The following is a 21839-nucleotide window of genomic DNA, read 5'->3' as shown; positions in this document are numbered from 1 at the left end:
ATACCTTTAATTTTCTTTAAGGTAGTGAAACTGTAAAATACTAGATTTGGGGCGGATTGAACTTAGTTTCATTTATAAGGTTGTTTATAAAGAGGTAATATATTCAGGACAGCAGGAGTGTTGTGAGGGCAAAATCAGGCTACGTAATTTTTCACTAGAAACTTGGTGAACCTCAGAGTTCCCTCCCTGTATGAGGATTGATTAGGAAACTCTTGGGTTGATTTGAAGCCGCTGTGCCATGATAGCTTACAAAGGTCCTGTGCACAGCACGCTGGGTCCATGTAAACGAGTCAATCTGAGTTGAGGTGCACTCTAGAGAAGATGTAGTACATGCGGACATGTGCATGGCGTCTTGTCATGCCATTCACTGTAAGTCAGATCGCGGTGTAGTGAACGACGCCCTCTTGGGATCTTAATTAGGGCCTGTGCTGCCTCCCGTTAGTCTCTCAGTTCCTGATTCCTTAGACTCTTGTCTGTATTTTGGATGCGGAGAAAGAACTAGATCCAGAACTGTTTGGCTGCTGTGCATCGGCGTTCAGCAAACCTAATTTCCTTAGCTGGCGTCTCATGCCCCCTGGGAGACCTACTCTGGGGCAGGGTAGTTAGACGTGGGCAGTCGGTGGTTTTCTTCTTTTAGTTACTTTAAGTGTAAAGTGGTAGAAATATAACAATATTTTTACATCATAGATCCATTTCTGAAATAAATTTTATTCATGTAACCTGTATGCTGTTCTAAAATTTCACAGACACACCAGCTCATTTTTTTTCTTTAATTCATGTTCCTACGACCTTTGCTTTAAGTGGTTTTTGGACCCAGCCTTTCAGCTTTGTAGTTTATATAATCTGTACTCCTATAAGCAATTGGTTATTTGGAAGGAATGCATATTCCAGTTGGCGTCATTTCTTCGGACACCAGTTGCTAACTGTTGTCTTTACCTTCCATTCTATGCCTGATGCGTGCATGATGCGTGCATGAGTGTGTGAAGCTTTTGAGTTCCCACCATGTGCCAAATATTGTTAGACATGGGGCGGATAAAGGGGAACGGAACTCGGATTGATTGCTGTAACAGATGCATTGCCACACCCTCTGTGTGCATTATTTAATGCTCATAATACAGATTTGGAAAAAAGTATTACGATCTCTGTTTCACAGAAGAGGAAATTGAGATTACTTAGCTGGCAGTAGTCGTATGGGACAAAGGAGGGATGGCAAAAGTAAATGCTCGGGAGTGTGAAGGGGTTTGGCATGACCAGGAGCCGCATGCAGATGGGGACATGGAGCCCTGTCTTGGATTTCACAAGGTACAGAATACGAATCACTTTGTAGGGAATGGAGAGCTATCAAAGAGTTGTAAATTGGGGTGTGCCGTGCTCAGATATGTGTTCAACAAAGATTGCCTGGTGCCAATGTGATGCTGCGTTTCTGGGGACTGCAGAGGTGGGGTGACGGTATGGGGACTGAGGGGGGAAGGAGATGGAAGCTGGATGTTGGACGGCCACTTAGGAATCTGGGCCAATAATCCCAGTAAAATCTCCAGGCCTTAGACTATGCAGCAGCTGGGACTCTAGACGGGAGGGAACTGTGAGAGAGAGGGGCCAGTTTGATTCCCAAGTGTGGTGGCCGTTGGTGGGGAAGGGGCAGGACGAGAGGCTTGCTTGACCAAGTGGTTGATGGTGTTTTTCTCTGAGTAACGAGTGCAGGTTAGGGGGACCCAGTAGTGGGTTTGTTGAATTTGTGTTCCTTGTAAAACACTTAGGTTGGTGCCATCTAGTAAACAGCAGGGTATGTATGATCTTTAAATCGTCTCTCACCTCTACAGGTCATCCACTTGTTCATGGATCGTTTACCTCTTCCTGTAACTAAAGAGGATCTGAAGCTAACCCATTTCCTACCTTGTGTAGGGCCAGCCATGTTCATTAGATTTCTGCCCCTTGTTTAGATACAAAAGGAAATAAAGTTGTGCATCTGGGCATACTCTTTTCTAAGGTGAGAAATGACAAACTTGGTATTTTTGAGGCATTGGTGTGAATGAATTGGTTAGTGATAGAGCGTTTCAAGCGCTGTGCACAGAATGCCCGATGGACAGTTAGGTCCCCTTTAGAGCAGGCGTTCTCCCCAGGTGTGCTCGAGGCTGCTGATTCGGCATCTCCGTCGTTCACGGACAGGTTACTTTCCCTTTTATTGGCATTTGCCAAGGGAAGACATTCTTACACTGGCAGGGAGGTAGTCATGGGAGCATTAAAGACACACAACACAAAATCTAAATCAGACAGACACGATCTTTGTGTTAAGTTACTTAAAAACCTCTTTTCTACCCCTGTGCATTTAACTTAAAGTGCTTCATAGTGGTGCTTTGTCCCCTTACACTTGATTTGAAGGTCACAGGTAGTAGGATAATGAGATGAAATGGGAAGAAGCAAAAATAAAGAGCATGAAAGGGAGAGGAAGTTAGGCAAAACTGAGCAATAGTTACAGGCCAATTTGAACTTACGGCTGTGAGCTCTCACTTGCACCTTTCCTGATGGGGTTGGAAAGGGTAAGAATAGGGGCTTGAGATCTTACCTCTGACCCCTGATTCTGTGTGTTTGTACCCCTCCGTCCTCTTGGAGGTTCTGGATTTTTTTCCTATTTATTTTACTTAGCAGCTCAAATTGTTATCATGTCACACTGGCTTTTACCTCTTTTCTTGCTCATCTCATTTCTTCCTGTGTACAGAAATTTTCATTTTTTTTCTTGGCCCATGGAAATGTTAGTGGGCCTGTGCTCTGCCCGTCAGATAAGACCTGAGCTGCTCTGGCTTGAGCGGGAAGGCAGAGCTCTGCCCATGTGGCCTCCCCTGGGCCCTCCTTTCTCGGTGGCCTCCAGAGGTGCTTTGCGAAACCTCAGAAGCACCGCACTGAACTGTCGTCACCTGGTCACCTGTAATGGTTCGCTTTACGATTTCTGGCTCCTTGTTAGTATTGAGTGGAGAGTTGGGTGGTGTTTTCGTTGCACTGAAAGACACACTTACAGAGGGCTTCGTTCCCCCCTGTGCCTTCCAGAAAGCTTTGATTTAAAATATTCCAGGCAGGTGAACGTGTCCTCATCTTTAAATCTGAAGTTGTTATTTCTGTGTTATTTTCCTGTGTCTTTAAATTCTGTGTCCAGAAAAGCAACCCTTCCTTTTTGGAGGTTTAATTTTATCCAGTTTATTTTGGCATAGCTAGTCTTTGAAGGTAAAGAACTTTTTCATTTAGAACAAACAAAAAAAGCCAATAAAATTATAGAGCTGGAAGAATGGATCATTTTGAAGGTAAGAGTTAAAAGGGCGAATTATATGTTTTGGCCACGTATTTTCTGAGAATATATGTAATTCCCTTGGAAAGGCACTGGTGGCGGAGGATAAAGGCGGGTGAGGCGACCATTATACCTTCGTACACGTGGGGTTCACCTGGGGAGGTGTGAATGCCAGACCCGAGGCTACTGGGAACCACAGGAAGCAGGGGACACCCTCTCTCCTGAGTCATGTAGTCACATTTGCCCACTGCCCCCCCATTTTGTGTGGGCGGGACGGGCTTGGACAGGATGTCCCATGAGGGTTCTGCCCTGGTGACTCATGTCTGATTCACATCTGGCCCCTGAGCCACTATGTGGCTTTGCTAGCTTTGACAGTGACTCTGACCGAATGGCATGTAACAAAAATGTTTCCCAATTTCTGGAAAGCTCTCAGAAATACAGCCAGCAGCTACTTCTTGTTCCTAGTGGCTGAGATTCTGGGGATACTTCTCTTCTGTCTTCACCTGATTTCCTTCAGTCCTCACGGTCGGCTGTCTCTCCTTTTTAAGGCAAATCTCTGTTGTCTCCTCTATTCTTCACCTCAACTGTTTTTAACTTCTGTGTTAGCAACTTCTTCATAGCCCATAAACTGGATAGTGTTTCTAAAAGCATGTTTGCAGACGCCGTTGTTTGCAGAATGGGCGTTCACAGAGACGCGCTGCCTCAGTTCACGCTTCAGGGCCGTGCAGGCAGGGTTTTAGCGCCACCCGAGTCCTGGTTACCAAATCCAGTGGGTCCTTTCCCCCCTGCCCTCAAACTTGACTTCCTGCAGTTTTGGATGTGCCCTTTCTCCCTTTCCTCTTAGAACATGTCTCTCCTTTGGCAGCCATACCATCATCCTCTTGGATTTTCTCTTTGCCTCTAGGAGGTTGTGCAGCGTCGTGCTTAAGAGCCCCCAGTCCCATCTCTGCAGCTTGCTCTCTTGCTGGTCCTTAGGGTGATCTGCCAGACCTTTGTAAGCCAGTGTGTATCTTCACCTGTAAAATGGGGTTTCCGTGAGGTGATCCACGGAAAGCTCTGAGCTCAGTACCTGGCTCATGGCCACACGTGGCAGGTGTTAGCTGCCCTTCTGACTATAGCTGACCGTCCCTTCTCCTCTGGCTCTTCTTTCTGCCCTGTTATCACTGCCCTTTGTGACCCCTGCCGACCCCCCCAGCTCCAGGTACCCCACAGCCTGCCTTCTCCCGCTGGCCTGCTGTGGGAAAGGCCAAACCAGCCGTCCTGTTCCCCAGGCAGCAAGGTGTCATCCTAAGTGGTTTCTCCTGCCCTGGCCCCATCGTCTCTCCCTCTGCCTTCCCATTTTGCTGCTCCTGACTTAAAGCTCCTCTTATCTTCTGTGTTTGCAGTTTCAAGCAGTCCCCCGGTCTCCACTCGTGTGCAGTCCATTCCGCTGTCCCCTCACTGCCCTAGTAACACGACGGTGCAGAGTGGACACTGTCCTCTGAGGGCTTCCCTTTGTCCACAGGATGAAGCCGGCACTTCCTAGCAAGGCTTTCCTCGCCCAGGACCTTCCCTGGTTGGTTTTTTATCCAACAGTATGGATTGTTGCAGTCTGTGGTAATACTTAACCCTTCAGCAGATTGCTCTAGTCTCCACACGTCTGTGTGTGCTAGACCATCTGCCTGCCCTTCTCTGCGTCCTGAACCTGCCTGCCACGTCACAGGCCACTTTCAAGACATTTGGAGACAGTTCTCCAATTTCTTTCCCCTCTTCCTGGGAGTCATTCCCTCCTGATGTGCCCTCGTCCCCCTGGGGGAGCCTCTGTGCGTGCTCGACTGCGTGTCGTGTTTTATGTGCCTGCCGCTTTCTCCCGACTTTCAGAGGTCATGACTTTCCTGCTGACCAGTGCAATACTTGGCACCCGGAAGGCATTTAGAAACTGGTTGCTGAGTGAGTGAATAAACAGACAGGTGAACTAAGTCATCCGTCAGACTAAGTTCTTACAAGGTATCTATTCATTTTTGCAATGATATTCGTGGTGTCTTCATAATCGACCTGAAGTCGTCCCACTGACAGGGGACTTGCAGTTCGTCCTGTTAGGTAAAACTTTCCCACCCACGCCAGCTGTGATGGACCATCTCCTCAAATCTTACCAATTTACCCCCCAAGCTATCACTCTTACATACGTAGAACCAGAAGAATTTGCCAGCGTTAAGTCCTCCAGTTGCACATGGCTCAAACCGTAGAACTAATGGAAGGGAAGTTACTGGTCTTTATGCCTCTGCTTTTAGACAGGGTGGCAGTGGACACAAACCTGGTGTGTGGGTGGGTTTCCCCCTTGATAGAGGAAGAGCTCTGGCTTAGTTCCATGACCTCCCCGATGAGATGAGCGGGAGCGAGGCTTCCCCCACTTTCCTTGGCCACCATCCTTTGTTTAGCTCAGGACAGAGGGGATGAGAGCTGCTACTGGGTGACGCTGTGGGGCCGGGAGACCACACTGAAACACCCCACTTCCTTTGGACTGTGTGCTTTGGCCTCATAATCACAACACTGTAGGTTGTCTCATGGGGACTGTTGTTCAGAGGAGAGAAGAACCTTTCTTTCCTTGAATCAGAGGAGAGACTACTGTTAAATTGTCTTGACACTTGTTAAGTCTGTCGCAACAGGGATAGAGATGGGCTTCCAGTCCAAGTGTAGCAAAAGCATCTGGGGATTTATAGCCGGTGAGCAGGGCGAGGGGCTCAGTGGATGGAAAGTTACTAAGAGGAGCCTTCACGGGCTGGGGATCTCCCTAAGCTGACTTAGCAGGATTCCTGCTCCGACGGGGGAGGCAGGCAGAGGAGCCGCCCCACGTTTGGTCAAGGAGAGTCTGTTCTGCTGGGTCCATGAGTGCTGCTTTCCCTGGAGGCATAATTCAGTGCCACCTAAGAGAGAATGTCACTAGGCTGACCTGTGCCTGTGGAAGTTCTACCCCAGGCCTATGTTTCTTGTCATCGTTTTTATTTGGTTGGTGTTATGATATTGTTGCACATGCAGCAACTGGAGGCTGAGGTGGGAATTCCTGTCTGCGTAGGTGATCGTGTTTCTGTGCATTCACAGTCAAGCACGAGGACTGTAAACCAGGCAGGGATTCTCAGCCCCTCCCCGCTTATTGCTATTTGTTTCTCAGCTTTAGATGGAACCTTAGCAGGAGTTCTGAGGTACTTTAAAAAACATTTATTGGTAAAAGTAAATGCTGCGAGCGTCCCTTGATCATCGGATAAATTTATGACTCAATAAAGTTCTGATGCTAATGATATTACAGACTTTTTTGGGGGGTAAACGTTAAAATATATTGATTGTAAGCACTGTGTTATGTGCAGCAAGGAACCTTTGTTCTTCTGGCACATGAATCACCATGTATCTTTTCAGGGTTATCTTAAAATCCCTCCTAAGGATAAAGAAACAGGCCTAGGTGACAAGTTATGTAATAAGAGCATTGCTTACAGCTCAGTGCCTTGGGTGGGGCATCAAGCTTGCATGCAGGCACAGACACCCCTAGATTGCAGTGGGGAGGGACTTACTGGGAAAAAGCCTGCGAGGAAGCGAACCCGGGGAGCTGGTGGGCTCCAGGAGGGCGATGCCTGAGGGGGAGGCCCCGGGAGCAGCCTTCCCGGTAACGGCTTGCAGGTGGGCCCCGATGGCTGACGTGCTGACCCGGTCCTGCCTGCTACCCTGCACCGTCAGTGGTCCACTTCCCGTCTCACATAGGGTGACACAGCTTATCAAATGGTCCATTTAGTTACGACGGGACATGATCCAGAGCAGCGGGCTACTGTTTATGTCGTGTGCTGCTGTTCGAGCCGTGCTGTGAGTAATGCCCCCATGTCTCCTATCTCAGGTTCTCAGAGGCACGGTTACTGACTACCCTGGATTTGATGCGAAGGCTGACGCAGAAACTCTCCGGAATGCCATGAAAGGCCTGGGTACGTTCAGCCTCCTCCTCCCTGTTCTCAATGTGTTTCTCAAAAAAAAAAGAAAAGTCACTGATTTTCAGTAAGCTTAATTTGAGAATATTTTGATCTGAAGTGTATAGGAAGAGGAAAAGTACAGTAAGATGAAATCGTATGACTGACCATCCCTGGGATTCAGTGTCCAGACCTGAACAGGTGTTAAGTTCAGCCTCATCGCTGTGTGGCCTTTCACCTTTACCTGTGTGGGCGCCAACTGAGCGGAGAAGCAGACCCTCCTGAGCATGAGCCCCCTGCCGCGTTTGCTGCGGCCCAGGCAGATGCCGACTTCTACGAGGGTTCCTGACTGTCCCAGCCCACCTGGTCCCCCTCCTCTCGTGCCGCTCCTGTTCCCTGATCCCGCCCTGCCAAGCTGCTTATCTGCTCTTCAGGAAAGCCTGATTTTCCCTCTCAGTCTAAAATCCTGTCCTTTTTCATATCATATAGCCTGTCAGAATCCCTCTGTCCTTCAAGACTGGGTGTCACCTTGTCCATAAAGCGTTCCCTACACTTCCTTCAGCTCCTGTGGGCTCAGAGAACCTCTCTTAAATCCCCTTTTAACACCTGGACCTCTCCTGGGCACATGTCATTCTGCCTTAGCTCACAGTTGTATGTATGTTTCTGTATTTTGACCCTAAATTGTCTAACTTGAAACTGGTCTCTACACCTTTCTCCTCTCCCAGGCCCCTGTAACGCCCAGCACACTGTGCCTTGTGAATAGCCATCATCTGAGTAACTATTTGTTGCAAGAAAAATGAGGTGCACCAAGTTTTTAAAAAGTCAGGAGTATTTTTCCACCTGCTTCACAGTGCACCAGTGATAGGTGGTAGTATATATTGGAAATACAACATTTTACATGTTGTAGATTTTATAGTTTAATAAATGATTTAATGCAGTATATATTACGAGGTAAGGAATTAGGGTGATTGGGGAGCCGATTACCAAGGGTACAGAGAGGGCGTGTGGGAGTCCCGATGTCATTGTTTGAACCTGAATTGCAGGCACAGATGAGGAGAGCATCCTGACCCTGCTGACATCCCGCAGTAACACTCAGCGCCAGGAAATCGCCGAGGCTTTTAAGACGCTGTATGGCCGGGTAAGACCACACTCCATCCCAAGGTAGACCGAGAGAGCAGCTGTGTGTTTTAAGACGAGTTTGAAATCTACGAATATCCCTTTGTAAACCTCATTTATTTAATGATTCTCACTTTCCTACACCTTTTTTCTTCTCCAGTTTCTTAATCATCAGCTGTGGGTTGGTATATAACGCTCACCCAGCTGGTCCTCACAGAATCGCTTTTTCCTTTCGTGATGCTGTGGAAGGCTCAGAGCCCGTGGTGATAACTGCCGTCTTCCGTGTCCCATCAGGGTGGTGTCGTGTGTGTTTTCTAGGTGCCCACCTGTATAACAGTGTTTTGTTAGGACAGTCAGTCGTGGTTTCTATTAGAGTGGTGTTTTAATAAATGAGGTTTTAATTCATTGATTTAAATCCTCTTATTTGATTGACACAGCAAAGTAAAAATTAAATTTGTTGCTGAATGATAATGCGTACATGAAAAAGTTAAATGCAGTTTTAGTCTGAAAATTTTTGTTCATCATTTTATTGAGAAACAAATGCAAAGCAAGAAAAACAATACAATTTCTAGTTGTCTGCTGTGCTGAAACTGAAACAGATGGGAAATACTGCTTTTCCTTTCATAATGATATACATAGTTTACCCACGGAGTCCCTCCGTGAACAGGAGCACAGCAAAGAATGTAACCCGTTACGTATTAGAATATTATTAGGTATTGAAAGGAGAGAAAAATTTGTTTAGGTATGTTAAGCCAAGTTTTGTCTTTTGTAAAAATGCATTTATGATTTGTTTTTGGCAGAATTTTTTCTTTTTAAGATATAACATCTTTCTCAGAAGAGTATTTTACGAATAAAATATTTTTAGCCTACTTTAAAGTATTTTTTTTTTAACTTGAAGTTAAGAAACACATTTCTTGAAAACCACTACATTGACACCTAAGTGGCTTTGCTTTAGCTTCAGCTTCAGGTCAGATGTTGGAAGTACATTATTCAAAACTGTGGGGTTACGTTTCACTCATGTGTCTTATTTCTCCTTGGAGATGGCAACACAAAGAATTCATCAGGGCAGAGGCTGTCGTTCATATTTAAGAAGAGTGTGGCTCACAAATTTGTATTTTCTGTGGCTTAGGACCTTCTGGACGACCTGAAGTCAGAACTGACTGGAAAATTTGAAAAACTGATCGTGGCTTTGATGAAACCCTCTTGGCTCTACGATGCCTATGAACTGAAGCACGCTCTTAAGGTAAAGGAGCTTGAGGAACTTGCCTCACGAGGGATGCCGTGTGTGTTGGTCATTACGGCATCTTATTTTTCATATTAGACTTATTGGCATGATTTCTGTGAGGATTTCTTGGAGAACAAAACAGTCGGAGGCAATAAGAAGAAAAGGAGAAAATTACAAGTGTGTCATTTCATCTTTTTGTGTAGTTAATAATAGTGGCTATATAAAAGTTTAATGCTTTTACAGCCTTTTTTATTTTGTTTTTGTGCCTGTTTTCTAATTTTGAGATGTGTTTTTAAAAATGTTACAAATTATGTATTGTATCGTTTAAAATAGAAAGTTGGCTGATTAGGGAACAAGAATATTGTTAATCATTTTAGGTTAAGAAAGTAAGTTTCAGAGAGAATTTTCAGATAAGAAAGGTGTTCTTACACCCTTTCCTTCTTTCCTTTCCTTCTAAACACTAAAATAAAGTAGCTGGTAAACTTGTTATAATTTCATTGTAGTAGATAACTGAATGTATATTTCCATGACTACTGTTTGGAATATTGTATAAATATGACTAATTTGAAACATTGATTCTGACTCACAGACAGGAAACTGTTAAATCATTAGCGGTTAGACTGTGAAGGCATAAGGAAACAAATTTGACAACAAGGATATATGTGGCTCAGGGATTCTTAGGAGTGGAGGGAGGAGAAGGTTTATCAAGTTAGGGGCCTTTCCATGCTTATTCTCTTCGTTTTCCTGCAGTGATTCTTTTGGAATAAACAAAATCTTACATTATTGGAAAAAAGGGCATTTTGGGGAAATGCTTCTGAAATGTTAGCAGTAGCTGAAATTCTGCCAGACCATACATAAACTTAGATTTTTTTTCCGTGCTTGATTTTTGGTAAGAAACAGAAATACAAAGAACATAAGGCTTTGAAATTAAGTTCAACTCTATCATTGCTTGTATCTTCTAATTTAGCAGGATCAATGTAATCAGAAAATGGAAAACTGGCTAAAATTATTTTTCAAAAATCCAGAAAGCAAGTCCCAATTCCTTTTGCTGATTCAGTTCCTAATAACTAAGCAATGCTTTATTTATTGTACCCTCTACTGCAGAATTTCCCTGTGGATCATAGAAAACTTAATTTGGGCGCAGGGGGTTATGTTTTGAGGTAGAGATTACTTAAGTATCAGTGTTCCTCCATGTTAATCTATGTAAAGTTTACATTTTTACTATTTCACCCTTTTTTCCCCCCACCCTCACCCTTTTTTTTTTTAAATTTCATGTTTCATTAAAGTGTTTTACTTTTAAACTATTTAGAATTAAACTGATAAAATTGCAAATTTACATAATCTGTTATATGTATGTATGCACTCATATGCAAAAAACATTGTTTTTCATTAGACGGAAAGGGATGCAATTATCTTTGGAAAGAAAATTAATTTGACATTTCTTATTTCTATCACTAATAGAACTCATACAAAGAAATGAATGTTATGTTGGATATTATTTCTATAATTATGCGGTTTGGGTAAATCTATTTTAGGAAAATCACGTTCTTTTTAATCTTATTGACCTGTTGTTTTTTTTTTTCCTATTAAAAATAAATCTCCACATAGGGAGCTGGGACAGATGAAAAAGTACTGACAGAAATTATTGCTTCAAGGACCCCTGAAGAACTGACAGCCATAAAGCAAGTTTATGAAGAAGGTATGTGTTTCAAATTGGGTTTCCTTCATCTCCGCTGTCACTTTTTTATTTCTCTAAAGTGAATGCAGGTCTTCCAAGTTACAGGAGGCAGGCCGCATGTGACTGCCGGATGAATGAATGAGTGAATGGATAATAAGCAGTAATCCAAGGGCGGTTTCTTCTTCAGTAGAGAAATGACCACCTTTTACTATATGCACAACTATTTTAGTATTTGTACAAAGCTTTTGAGGAAGATGGTGTTTACTTTTAAAGAGAATTTGCAGCCAGTGTAGGAATATACATGTCTTTTTTTACATTAACTTTAAGATGTAAGTAGTTTTTCTTCCTTATAAAAATTCAGTCTTATGTTAGCGAAGTTAAGAGTTATCTAAAAGGAAAATAAGCTTTGTCCAAATGAGAGTTGCTAAAAATGTTTGAGAAACCGTATGTCATTTCTGCTAATGGCAGTGCTTGAATACTCTGCATTTTGATTTTTCTTTTTGGTGTGCCTTACTTTTTTTGCGGAAAAAAACCAAACGATTTCGTTCTGAAGCATATTCTGTGAATGGAACCAAGAAAATGAACTAAAAAGTCAAGGTAGTAGAGAGTTCTTTTTTCTCATCAGATTTCCTGTAACAGGCTCTTCCCCACCTGACCAAGGGGGACCAGACCACCCAGACGTCAGTCTGTCAGCAGCCTCCAAGCCCAGTGCCTTTATCTAGGAAAGTGGGTGTCTGTCTTGGCATAGTTTGTTCATCTTAGAAATGAGGTTGTAACCCAGCAAGTCAGAACAGTGTGAAATTCACAGCCACTAACCAATTACCTTTCGAAGCGCTGGGTCTTTCTTTCTTGCTTCTCAGTTTATCGTTGGATGGGCCCCGACCTCTAAGGCAGAAGAGACACATGCATCTCAGCCTTCGACTTTTATTTGCTGTAATGCTCAAATCTCTCTCTCTGGGGCTGCTGACATTGAAGAATGAGCCCCTGTGCTGCTTGATGACAAAAGGAATGCCACAGCGTACACACCTGCGTGTGCCACCCTACTCAGCCACGTTATTGTTCACTGGCTGTGTGTCCGGCAGCGCTCTGGCTGCCATGAATGATGCCAAAAGTACAAGGAGTCTGCGTCTATTTAGGGGTGACATAACTTAGAAAAACATCAGTAGTTAAAGGGCAGTAAAATTCAAACTCATGTCAACACCAAACATACTAAATGGAAGAATTCCTTAAGGGAAGAGAGGTCAACCTAGCTTTGAAGGTTAGGAGAGACTGCACGGTACAGTCAGATTCTGAGCCAGATTTCAAGACCAGGTGGGTCTGGCTAGGTGAAGAGGGAGGTTTGGTCACCGACCGTGTGCAGTGTTATGACGGACTGCACTGAGGAAAGTGTACTGAGGGAGGAACAGAGAAGCTCACTGTAGAGGAGGAAATACGCATGTCCATTGTGGAGACAAAGAAGCAGTTAGGCTGTTACAGATGGTTTCGTGCGACTGGATTAGAAGTTTGAACTTGAACTGTAGGTTCCCGAGTAGGCAGTGGAGTATTGAAGGAACAATTGAGGGAAGAAGGAGATTTGAATCAGGAGGCTGGTTAGGCAGCTGTGTGTGGGGGGGGCGGTAAGCTCGGCAGTTATGGCCCAGCCTGGGTGGGTGGAAGTGTGAGGGGAATAAATCAGAGGGAAAAGAAACATTTCAAAGGATTTGATGTTTAATCATAGATGGGTGTTGGAGTCGAGGAAGGAATAAAAGATTCCTCCAAGGTTTTGTATTTGGGTCTGATTGAAATAAACATGTAAGTCTTTTGGACCTTTTCAAATGAAGTTTCAGGTTTTAAAGATTGTCTGCTTTCAAATGATGATGAAATCCTTGAGGGCCTTAGAGTATTACCCCCTTTCTTCAACAGCGGCTGTCTGAGAGTGAAAAGAGTTGTAGACGGACTCCTGTAATCCTGTTCTCCCCTTCCTCTGGTCTCATGTTGAATAGCTGAAAATAGAGGTGGGAAAGGGAATATTTTAAAATATCACTGCTGTCTCTCAGAGTTAACTTTATTTGCTCCAGAGGAAAAATTTCTTATTAGGGGAAGGAGTGGCTGTGCCCAAGGAAAGGAAACTTACTTAGGCTATTAGAGGCAAATAGTCATATAAACCATGTGAAAGAAAACACAATAAAGTTCCATTGTGTGTCTACAGATAAATAACTACATTAGTTGAGAGCATTTCCAACAGGCTGAGTCATGATTTAGGCTGGAACCTAGTGCTGATGGGAGACTAATTTGTTTTCATCCAGCCACTCACTTAGAGCAGTTGCCTTTAGTCTTTCGAGCACTCAGAGATGGAGTAGAGAATATTTGTGCTAATCGAATATTTCTTCCTGTATGTGTCTTCCGTTTGCTCAAATGGGGCAGGACTTCTTTTCCTTGTTGAAAGAAGCTGTAGATGATGTGACGTTATTCTATTGCAGAATATGGCTCCATCCTGGAAGATGACGTGGTGGGGGACACTTCGGGGTACTACCAGAGGATGTTGGTGGTTCTCCTTCAGGTACTGGGTGGAGACATTTACAGACTGATTAAAAAATATGAAACTAGACCGGCCTGAATCTAGTTAAGTAAGGGCACTTAAAATTCTTTTCATCATTTCTGGTACTTGCTTGAGTCTGGCTGTATGGTGCCTGTATGTGTTTGTGTTTCTGACCGGAACTCTTCATAGCTATAGTAACGCACAGTTTTCTCAGATTTCACTGTCCTCTCCTATTCACAGAATTGACAGTCAAGAGGATCTGATTGTCTTTGGACAGTGCTGTGTGATAATGTGGAATATTGTAGGACTGATGTGATCTTAATAAAAGCCTGTGATTCCTAAGAGGAAAAGCTTTATGTGCTTCACCATCAGGTGGAACCATTTTTGCTTTTGCATGGAAATGCTCATGTAATTCAGTAATGTGCCGTGTTACCTCTCGTAGGCTAATAGAGACCCTGATACTGCAATTGACGAAGCTCGGGTTGAACAAGATGCCCAGGTGAGTGACACCTAATACGAGATGACCTTATTATGACATGTAAATGAAAGAAGAACCCATGGTAATGAAAAAGTCATAACGTGTGCTGTAATAGCATCTAAAATGGTCTTATCTACGGGCCCTCTGCAGGTCATGCGAGCCACGGCAGTAGAGGGCTCTCGTTTTCATCTGGCCAGCAAAACATTTTATCCCAAAGCTGAAATGAAAGAAAATACTTAAGTTGTGAGTTGCACCTAGATACCTTAGCTTTTGTGTGTGTGATTATGGAACACTCATAAAATAGAGAATTGCCCAAGACAACACAGGTGTTACTGAACCCTCTGCCAAAGAGGCAGTAGGTGTCTGGGAAGGAAAGCGTTAAGAATAAAGTATTTTAGTGATAAATGGTCTTTTGTTATACAGTAGATGGCAAATTGTTGTAGTAGATGACAAAATTCCTCCACCTTTCCTTTGAGAGAATTCTAAGTAGGATTGTTCTGTTGTTGGCTGAGTTTTAGTGAGTTCCAGATGGAAATTTGCAGTTAAGTGTTTAAACCCCACTATGGTCTTCGGTTTACAGCATCATCAGATGTAGAATTAAGTGTTAGGAAACATGACACACGAGACTTGAGAACTGGAAACTGGTAATAAAGGTATGACTTGGGTTCCCAGAATCACATGTGGTAGTTCTGCCTCCCTGGTCACATGTGTCAGTTAATAAAACATATAGTACAATCTGTCCGTCATGCACCAGTGGGCAAGGAGGAGCCACGCCCCCTCCCGTTGACCGTTCTCTGTGAAGCAGCCACTGCGTGTGGGATCCGATTGCTAACAGGAGAGAGGAGAGCGGTGTTCCTCTTCTGGGTGCGCTGATTTCCTAATGGCTGTGGAGTGCTGCTGTCTCTGCCTGGCTGGAGAAAGAGGGAAAGGAAACGATGTTTACTGGGGGCTCGCTGTCCCTTATATGATGTGAACGTGTTGTGTCACGTCCCTGCTGAAAACCCGAAAACCCTTCCGTGGATCCCACTGTCCTCAGGCTAAAGTGCAGGCCCCTCAGTACGGTTCATAAGCTCTCTGCTACCTGTCCCTTGCTTTCTTCACCTCCAGCCTCTCTCTCACTTGCCTCTCTTTCTCCTCCCACCCCATCCACCCCCATTTACCCTACAGGTTCCTCTTCCAGGGTCAGTCCTCAGGTTAGCTACTTCTCAGGAAGCCCAGCCTGACCCCCTAAATGCCCCTTACGGGGAAGATGGTGCTGGCACACAATTGTCACTATCCTCGCCCCCTGATCCCGAATGTCCCCGTTTACCCGACTGTCTTCCTGGGCCCTCTGAGCTGTCAGTGCAGTTTGCATCCTCAGCTTCTAGCATACAGTGGGACTCAGTAAGTAACTGATGGGTGAATCTGCATGACTAAAGTACAGGGGACAATTTCTCTTTCATAGATCGAGAAACTGAGGCTCAGGGATTTGAGAAACAAGCTCATGGCCCCACGAGTAGCAGAGGATTCCCACCTGGGCTTGTGTGGCCCCATGTCCTTCACTAGATGACAGTCTCTGTGTGCTCCTCTGTTAGCCCCTCTCTCATTTCCTGTGCGGGAAGGAGGGTTTATTAACTACTGATGGGAAGCATGGGTCTAGCTCAGCTCCCTGTGTGGAGGGGAAGGGACTGGAGCAGCCCGACAAGCCCCCGTCCTGGCTGTCAGGGGCCTCGTTCATGCCGAGACCGCCGTACTGCTTTCCAGGTGCTGAGTGCTGTGTGCTCGGTGGGGACAGGCTGACCTGTGCACCTGCTCTCAGTAGGTAGGACTCCTGGACGCTTTCCAAGGGCCAGGTCTGCGGCCAGATGGCTGCCGAGAGCCGTTAGCGGCTGATGCGAGGCTGCAGTGGGCAGGCGCTGAGTGGACACCGTATTCACCTGTTTCCAGTGACTTCTCTGCTTAGAGCTCTCGCTGTGGGGAAGTGCTTCTCAGACTCACCACCTGGGACCTCCCTCAACTGCGGGTTCTGACTCCGCGGTCTGGGAGGGGCCCCGATTCTGCTTTGCTCACAAGCCCTCGGGTGGGTGATGCCGTGGGGTCCTGAGACCACACTGAGTCCCGAGGCCTCCTGGAGGTGTCACTTAGCTGTCCTGCAGAGGATGTGACCATGCAGACCCCTGACGGGGAAACTACGTCTGACCACGGCCTGAGGAATCCAGACTTCCTACCTTCTCAGCCAGGAGCCACACAGCGTGCTGCGGGGCACTCAGGCTTTGCGTGTGAAACGTGTCTTATAATCAATTTCAGCCTGCTGGAAGCAGTGAGCCTTTCAGCCTTAGAGAAAGGAACACACCTTGCCATTTATACCTTGTGGCAAGGGCAGCTGGGCTGTGTCACTAACAGGAATTTACGATTTCGTAATTGAGAGGCTCTCCAGACGCCTGAAGGGCCCTTTCATCAGCTTTTCAGTTTTTTCTCTGCTGATACCTGGCACTCACAGCTTTCCTGTCATCCCAGGCCTGGGTAAGCCACCGGGGGGCGGGACGTTCTGTACGTGCCCCACCTCACTTCTGAGACTGATTTTCCTCCCCACCACGTCCTTGTATTATGCTTTCCCGGGAGAGGATTGCATTCTGGGGGAAGTGGGCGGAGAAGGGGAAGGGGTCCATGTTAATGGAGCACCTGCTGTTGGTTACCTGACGCTGTTCAGTGCACTCATTACGTAAGGTCAGTGACGCGCTAGACATGTCCTTCCCGCCCTGCTCTCAGTGAGGAGATGCAGCCCCTCATCTGACTCACGGATGCGGACGAGACTTTCCTGAGTCCAGAGCCTCTGTACTGGGCAGTGAACGGAGGTTATCAAACTGCCTGGACCGGAGGGCAGAGCCCCTCGGGGTGGGTGGGCTGTGGGGGTGACGTCCGCCATCCAGACAGCTCCGCGGACTCGGGTGTCCTCATGTAAAAGCAGGACACAACAGCTTAGGTGTCTCTGCCCGAGAAGATGCCAACGTTACTACTGCATGTGATTTACTGAACAGCAGTTTTAGAACTGATCCCAAATGTAGTTCTTCCAAGAAAATCCAGAGATGATAGTTAAAATCGCCGTTTTCACCACTCATCCCCATAGAGCAGGCAGCCGCTATACCTCTGAGAGAGAATTCCTGGAAACACAGCTGGTGAGGTTGGCGGGCCTTGGCAGTCCTGCCGTGTTTGTCGTACAGGATGAGCCCTGTTGGGTGGTAAGCGTGTGGATGTCTTACCTACATGGACAGGACATACCAGGGCTCGAAACCTGTGTCCTCAGGATGTTGGTATTCGCGGTAATTTTTATTTTATTTACATTTTTCTCTGCTTTACAGGATTTCTCAATGAACATGTGTTAGTTTTGTAATTTGATTTAAAAGGTGATTTTAAGAGGGGCCTGCAACACCATGGCATAGTTCCAAACTTGAGCTACTTTTGAGACTTGCTTAGGAATTCTCTTCCCAGTTTTGAAGCGCATGCTTGCATGACCAGAGTTGATACTGTTTATTTGTATCATTAAAATAATTAATTTCAAAATTGAGTGTAAAGATATCATTCCATTTTTTATTCTCTGGAAATAGAATAAAAAATAGATCTATATTCTAAAACATACTGTGATTAAAATTTCTCCATCCAAACTCATGCTGGGGTCACTTCCTGTCCTTACTTGATTTGCCGCTTGTGGGGTGGGGGCAGCTTTAAGTAGCATTCTCAGCAAATTGTATTTGTTTTGCCTTAATAGATTTACTTACCTCGAAATAAGTAATTAAAAGGGTAGTACAGGCATTTTATTGATTCTCTGGGTAGTGCTAAATTATCTACGTTTCAGTAAGTGGACTCAGATTTAATGATGTTTGTAAAAAAATTTTTTCAGCAATTATATGAACACTGGAAAGCATATATTCTTTCCATGTAAACAAGTAAATACGGAACTGAAACTATTCAACAAGTAAATGTTAAGTGCTAAGCACTCTACTGTACCCACAGCCTTTTAAAAATTCACTGTGATTATTTAGAAATGTGAAAACTTGTTGCTAGCTTTGGTTAAGTTAAGCTAGCTTTCATTTGTAAAGAGAAAATAGGGAGTTACTTTGTACCCGGTGTTACTGAACACGACCCCAAGCAAGCAAAACAAAAGGCAGACAGACAGCTCAGCTCCCAGTAGATTCCTTCCAGTCTGTAGGTGGGCGTGTCAGCAGTGAGCTCATCAGAACTCTGCAAACCACCCCCACCCCCTCACCCCCGCCCCCGGACCACACCATCCACTTGAAAGCCTGGGACTCTTAGTAGACGTGTTGGGGATGTTGAACCTCACCAGTGCTTGCGCCTTTGCTTTGACCTGCAGTTTTCTGTAACATGGGCCCCCGCCAGCTGCGAGGCAGCTGTAAACTCAGCTCCCCACTCAGAAAGAAGAGAGGAATGTTAGAATCACAAGTGCAGGACGATGGACCAGGTGAATTAATAAGTCAGGGAGTGAAACACAAGTGTGGCTGAGAACCTTGGGTTGAGGTGAAGGAACTTGATTAATTGTGGTTGAAATTTTCACAGGCTTTGTTTCAGGCTGGAGAACTTAAATGGGGGACAGATGAAGAGAAGTTTATCACTATCTTCGGAACACGAAGTGTGTCTCATTTGAGAAGGGGTGAGTGAAAAAAAGGTGTACGCTCCAGATGCTTGGGTTAATTTTGGAAGCACAGGAGCCAGTATGCCAAAACAACGGCTACATAATGGGCGCTTCCTGAATGAATCAGTATTTGTATTTCTTGCTCTTGGTGACCTTGAGAAATCTCATTCTCTTTGTTGCTATTGTAGCTTTTACCAAACTATCCACCTTTTGCTATCAGAGGGTGACGAGGGAGCTGGGCCTCTAGATTGTTTATTTCAGTCACAAATCACTGAACTGTGTGTGACTCACTCCAAATACCTCCTCCTGGATAGTGTAACCACAACCTTATCTCTGGATATTCATCCTTACTTGGGGTATCCGGTGGAAGCCAGTTCAGTGGTAAGTGACAGAAAACTCTACTAATAGTAGCTTTACAAGTTGTGCTCTGTAGGTAGGATTCCTTGACTAATTTGGCAGGACCTGGGCTCTTTCTGTTTTTCTGCTCCACTGTCCTGGAGTGCTTTGGTTTTCTTTCTTATGCTTGGTATCTCATTGTCAGGAAATGGCTGCTATAGCTCCAAACATACCAACCATTTTCATAGCAAGAAGAAAAGAAAGGGGTAAACTAATCGTACAAGTCTATCACAATTCATAAGGAAAGTGTTCTCAGAATCCTCTCCAGCAAATTGGTTATAACTAGTAAGGAGGGGGTGGGCAATCAGTGAACAAAGAACATTTATAATCAGCTGTTTAGGACTTGATGCATTGAGGCGCTGAACAAAATCAGGGTTCTGTCATCAAGGAAAAGGGAGGTTTATGCTTGGTCAGAGTAAACATCTTGTTTCTGGAAAGAGTGATCCTTATCATTTTCCTTTTTCTAGTGTTTGACAAATATATGACTATATCAGGATTTCAAATTGAGGAAACCATTGACCGAGAGACTTCTGGTAATTTGGAGCAACTACTCCTTGCTATTGGTAGGTAATTTTACAATGTAAATTTTACAAAAAAAATTATAATTTTACAAACAAAATCTATGATATTTATGGTGCTAAGAAGTGAAATATTTTATTCAGTTGAAGCTGTGTCTGAACATAACCACATATTCATGAAAAGAAGAGCTTATCATGGTATAAGATAAACTAAATTTTAGTGAAGTAGACTAAATTTCCAATTCAAAGTCTGTTTGATGTTGGAAATACATGATTATCTGGTTAGTTCATCTGATCCTAGGGAAAAACCAAGAGAATTGTTCAAAAATCATTTTGAAGCTGCATCAAATATATTACTTTTCATTATGTTCCTGAAATGTGGGCGTTATCTCAGAGGCTTGTACATGTTATTTCTGATACCTCTGGAATGTATCCTTTTAAATACCATCCTCACAGCTTTGAAGCAGACTGAAAAATTGGCATCTGATTTAGAAAAGGTATCGTTGATATAATGGAAGATGTAACGATGGTTGTTTTTAGATTAAATAATTTGGAATTTTATTTCAGTTAAGTATTCAGAATAACCTGAAAGAATTGGAGCACCGAATTTGTGCAGGTTATTGTAGTATCATATGCTCTCCAAATCCAGGGAGAACCTAATGAGTGCCCGGTGGCCCTAGTTGTCACATGGGGTGGAGTGAATGTCTGTCTGCTTTTGTTCCGAGTATTTGGCATTGAGCTCAAATGCCAAATGAGTATTTGGAGAGAGTTTTTGTGCCCTCCCTCCCCTGGAAAATAAGCTAAAGATGTTCACGAACCAACACCGAAAGCAGCCTCTCATTGGAGTCCACAGTCAATGCATTTTCATTGGGCATCCCCTTTGTGCTTAGAATACTCATAAAATTATGACATTTTTAGTCATTGGTGGCTGTTTTTCTTAAGCACTGGACAAGAGAATTAACCTACCCCCAATTGAGGGATTGTTATTTTTGTATATAAGGAATTTTCAAATGATTGTTTCTGAAGCTCAGCAGACCGAGATCTGAGCAGCCCTCCTGTACAGAGGACTCGAACATGTTTAGGGAAGGTGATATGTGTCCCTGTCCTCAGCTTATCTGGGCATTTGTACTGCAGTAGGAATGCCTCATGCTGCTGTGCGAGCCTCGTGGACAGTGAGCACATGGAGGGAATACCTACCCCACAGTCACAGGAAGGCAGGCCAGGGTGTGTGGAAGGTTAGACACAGTCGTAATCTTGTCTTACGGGACGAAAACTTCCGCCATATTTGTCTAATTTATCGGGGATGAAGAGGGTTGTGGCATAACCTCCCAAGCTGCCCAGCTGCTATAGCGAGAAGGCGCTTGTAGAACAAGGGGCGTCGGGGAGCTCGCACCCCGTCCCACATGCCTGTCTGTGTAGAACTGAGAGCTGTAAGCCAGGCCAGTACGTATGGAAACGCTTGTGGTAAGGAGATCAGCTCAGCTTGCAAATGAGCTGTCCTTCAGCTGGTGACTTTATACCTGTACAGAAATAGAGCCATAAGCATGAGGCAGCCTTTGCTTTTCATTTACTTAACCCGTGTGACAGCATATTACTTCTTTTCTCAGTGAAATCCATTCGAAGCATTCCTTCCTACCTTGCAGAAACCCTCTACTATGCTATGAAGGCAAGTGCACACCTCGAATCGTCTATCTAATTTGTTTGTTTTTCTACTGATTGTCTTTCTCCTGTGGAGTTACGCTTTACATAAGTGACTTGAGGTTTTGTTTTTTTCCCTTAAAACATGTAGCTCAGGTCTACTGAATTGTGTTGTTTTATTCATTTGCCCCAACTCAGGGGAGTTTGATGCTCTAAGCTGATGTTTTTACACAATGTGCCTCTTGTTCCTTTTTAAAGGGCGCTGGAACGGATGATCAAACCCTCATCAGAGTGGTGGTTTCCAGGAGTGAGACCGATCTATATAACATCCGCAAGGAGTTCCGGAAGAACTTCGCCACCTCGCTGTATTCCATGATTAAGGTACTAGAACCTTTCTTTAAATTATGTTTTGAAATCCGAGGCAGATCAGTATACGGCAAGC

General features: G+C 44.6%; 1 protein-coding gene across 1 annotated transcript in view; it reads left to right on the top strand.

Annotated features, from left to right (window-relative positions):
* ANXA5 (annexin A5) overlaps positions 1-21839 on the top strand; it is a 28042-nt gene that overhangs the window by 3966 nt on the left and 2237 nt on the right. Inside the window, exons 3-12 of the mRNA XM_033135167.1 lie at positions 7137-7221; positions 8247-8341; positions 9449-9562; positions 11153-11243; positions 13682-13761; positions 14183-14239; positions 18770-18863; positions 19709-19804; positions 21367-21425; positions 21656-21778. Coding sequence (XP_032991058.1) covers positions 7137-7221; positions 8247-8341; positions 9449-9562; positions 11153-11243; positions 13682-13761; positions 14183-14239; positions 18770-18863; positions 19709-19804; positions 21367-21425; positions 21656-21778 — 894 coding nt within the window. The remainder of the gene's footprint in view (positions 1-7136; positions 7222-8246; positions 8342-9448; positions 9563-11152; positions 11244-13681; positions 13762-14182; positions 14240-18769; positions 18864-19708; positions 19805-21366; positions 21426-21655; positions 21779-21839) is intronic.

The sequence above is a fragment of the Rhinolophus ferrumequinum genome, chromosome 18, assembly GCF_004115265.2.
Source record: "Rhinolophus ferrumequinum isolate MPI-CBG mRhiFer1 chromosome 18, mRhiFer1_v1.p, whole genome shotgun sequence".
NCBI lineage: Eukaryota > Metazoa > Chordata > Mammalia > Chiroptera > Rhinolophidae > Rhinolophus > Rhinolophus ferrumequinum.
Note: the sequence above shows the minus strand (reverse complement) of the source record. Positions and strands in the feature narration are given on the sequence as shown.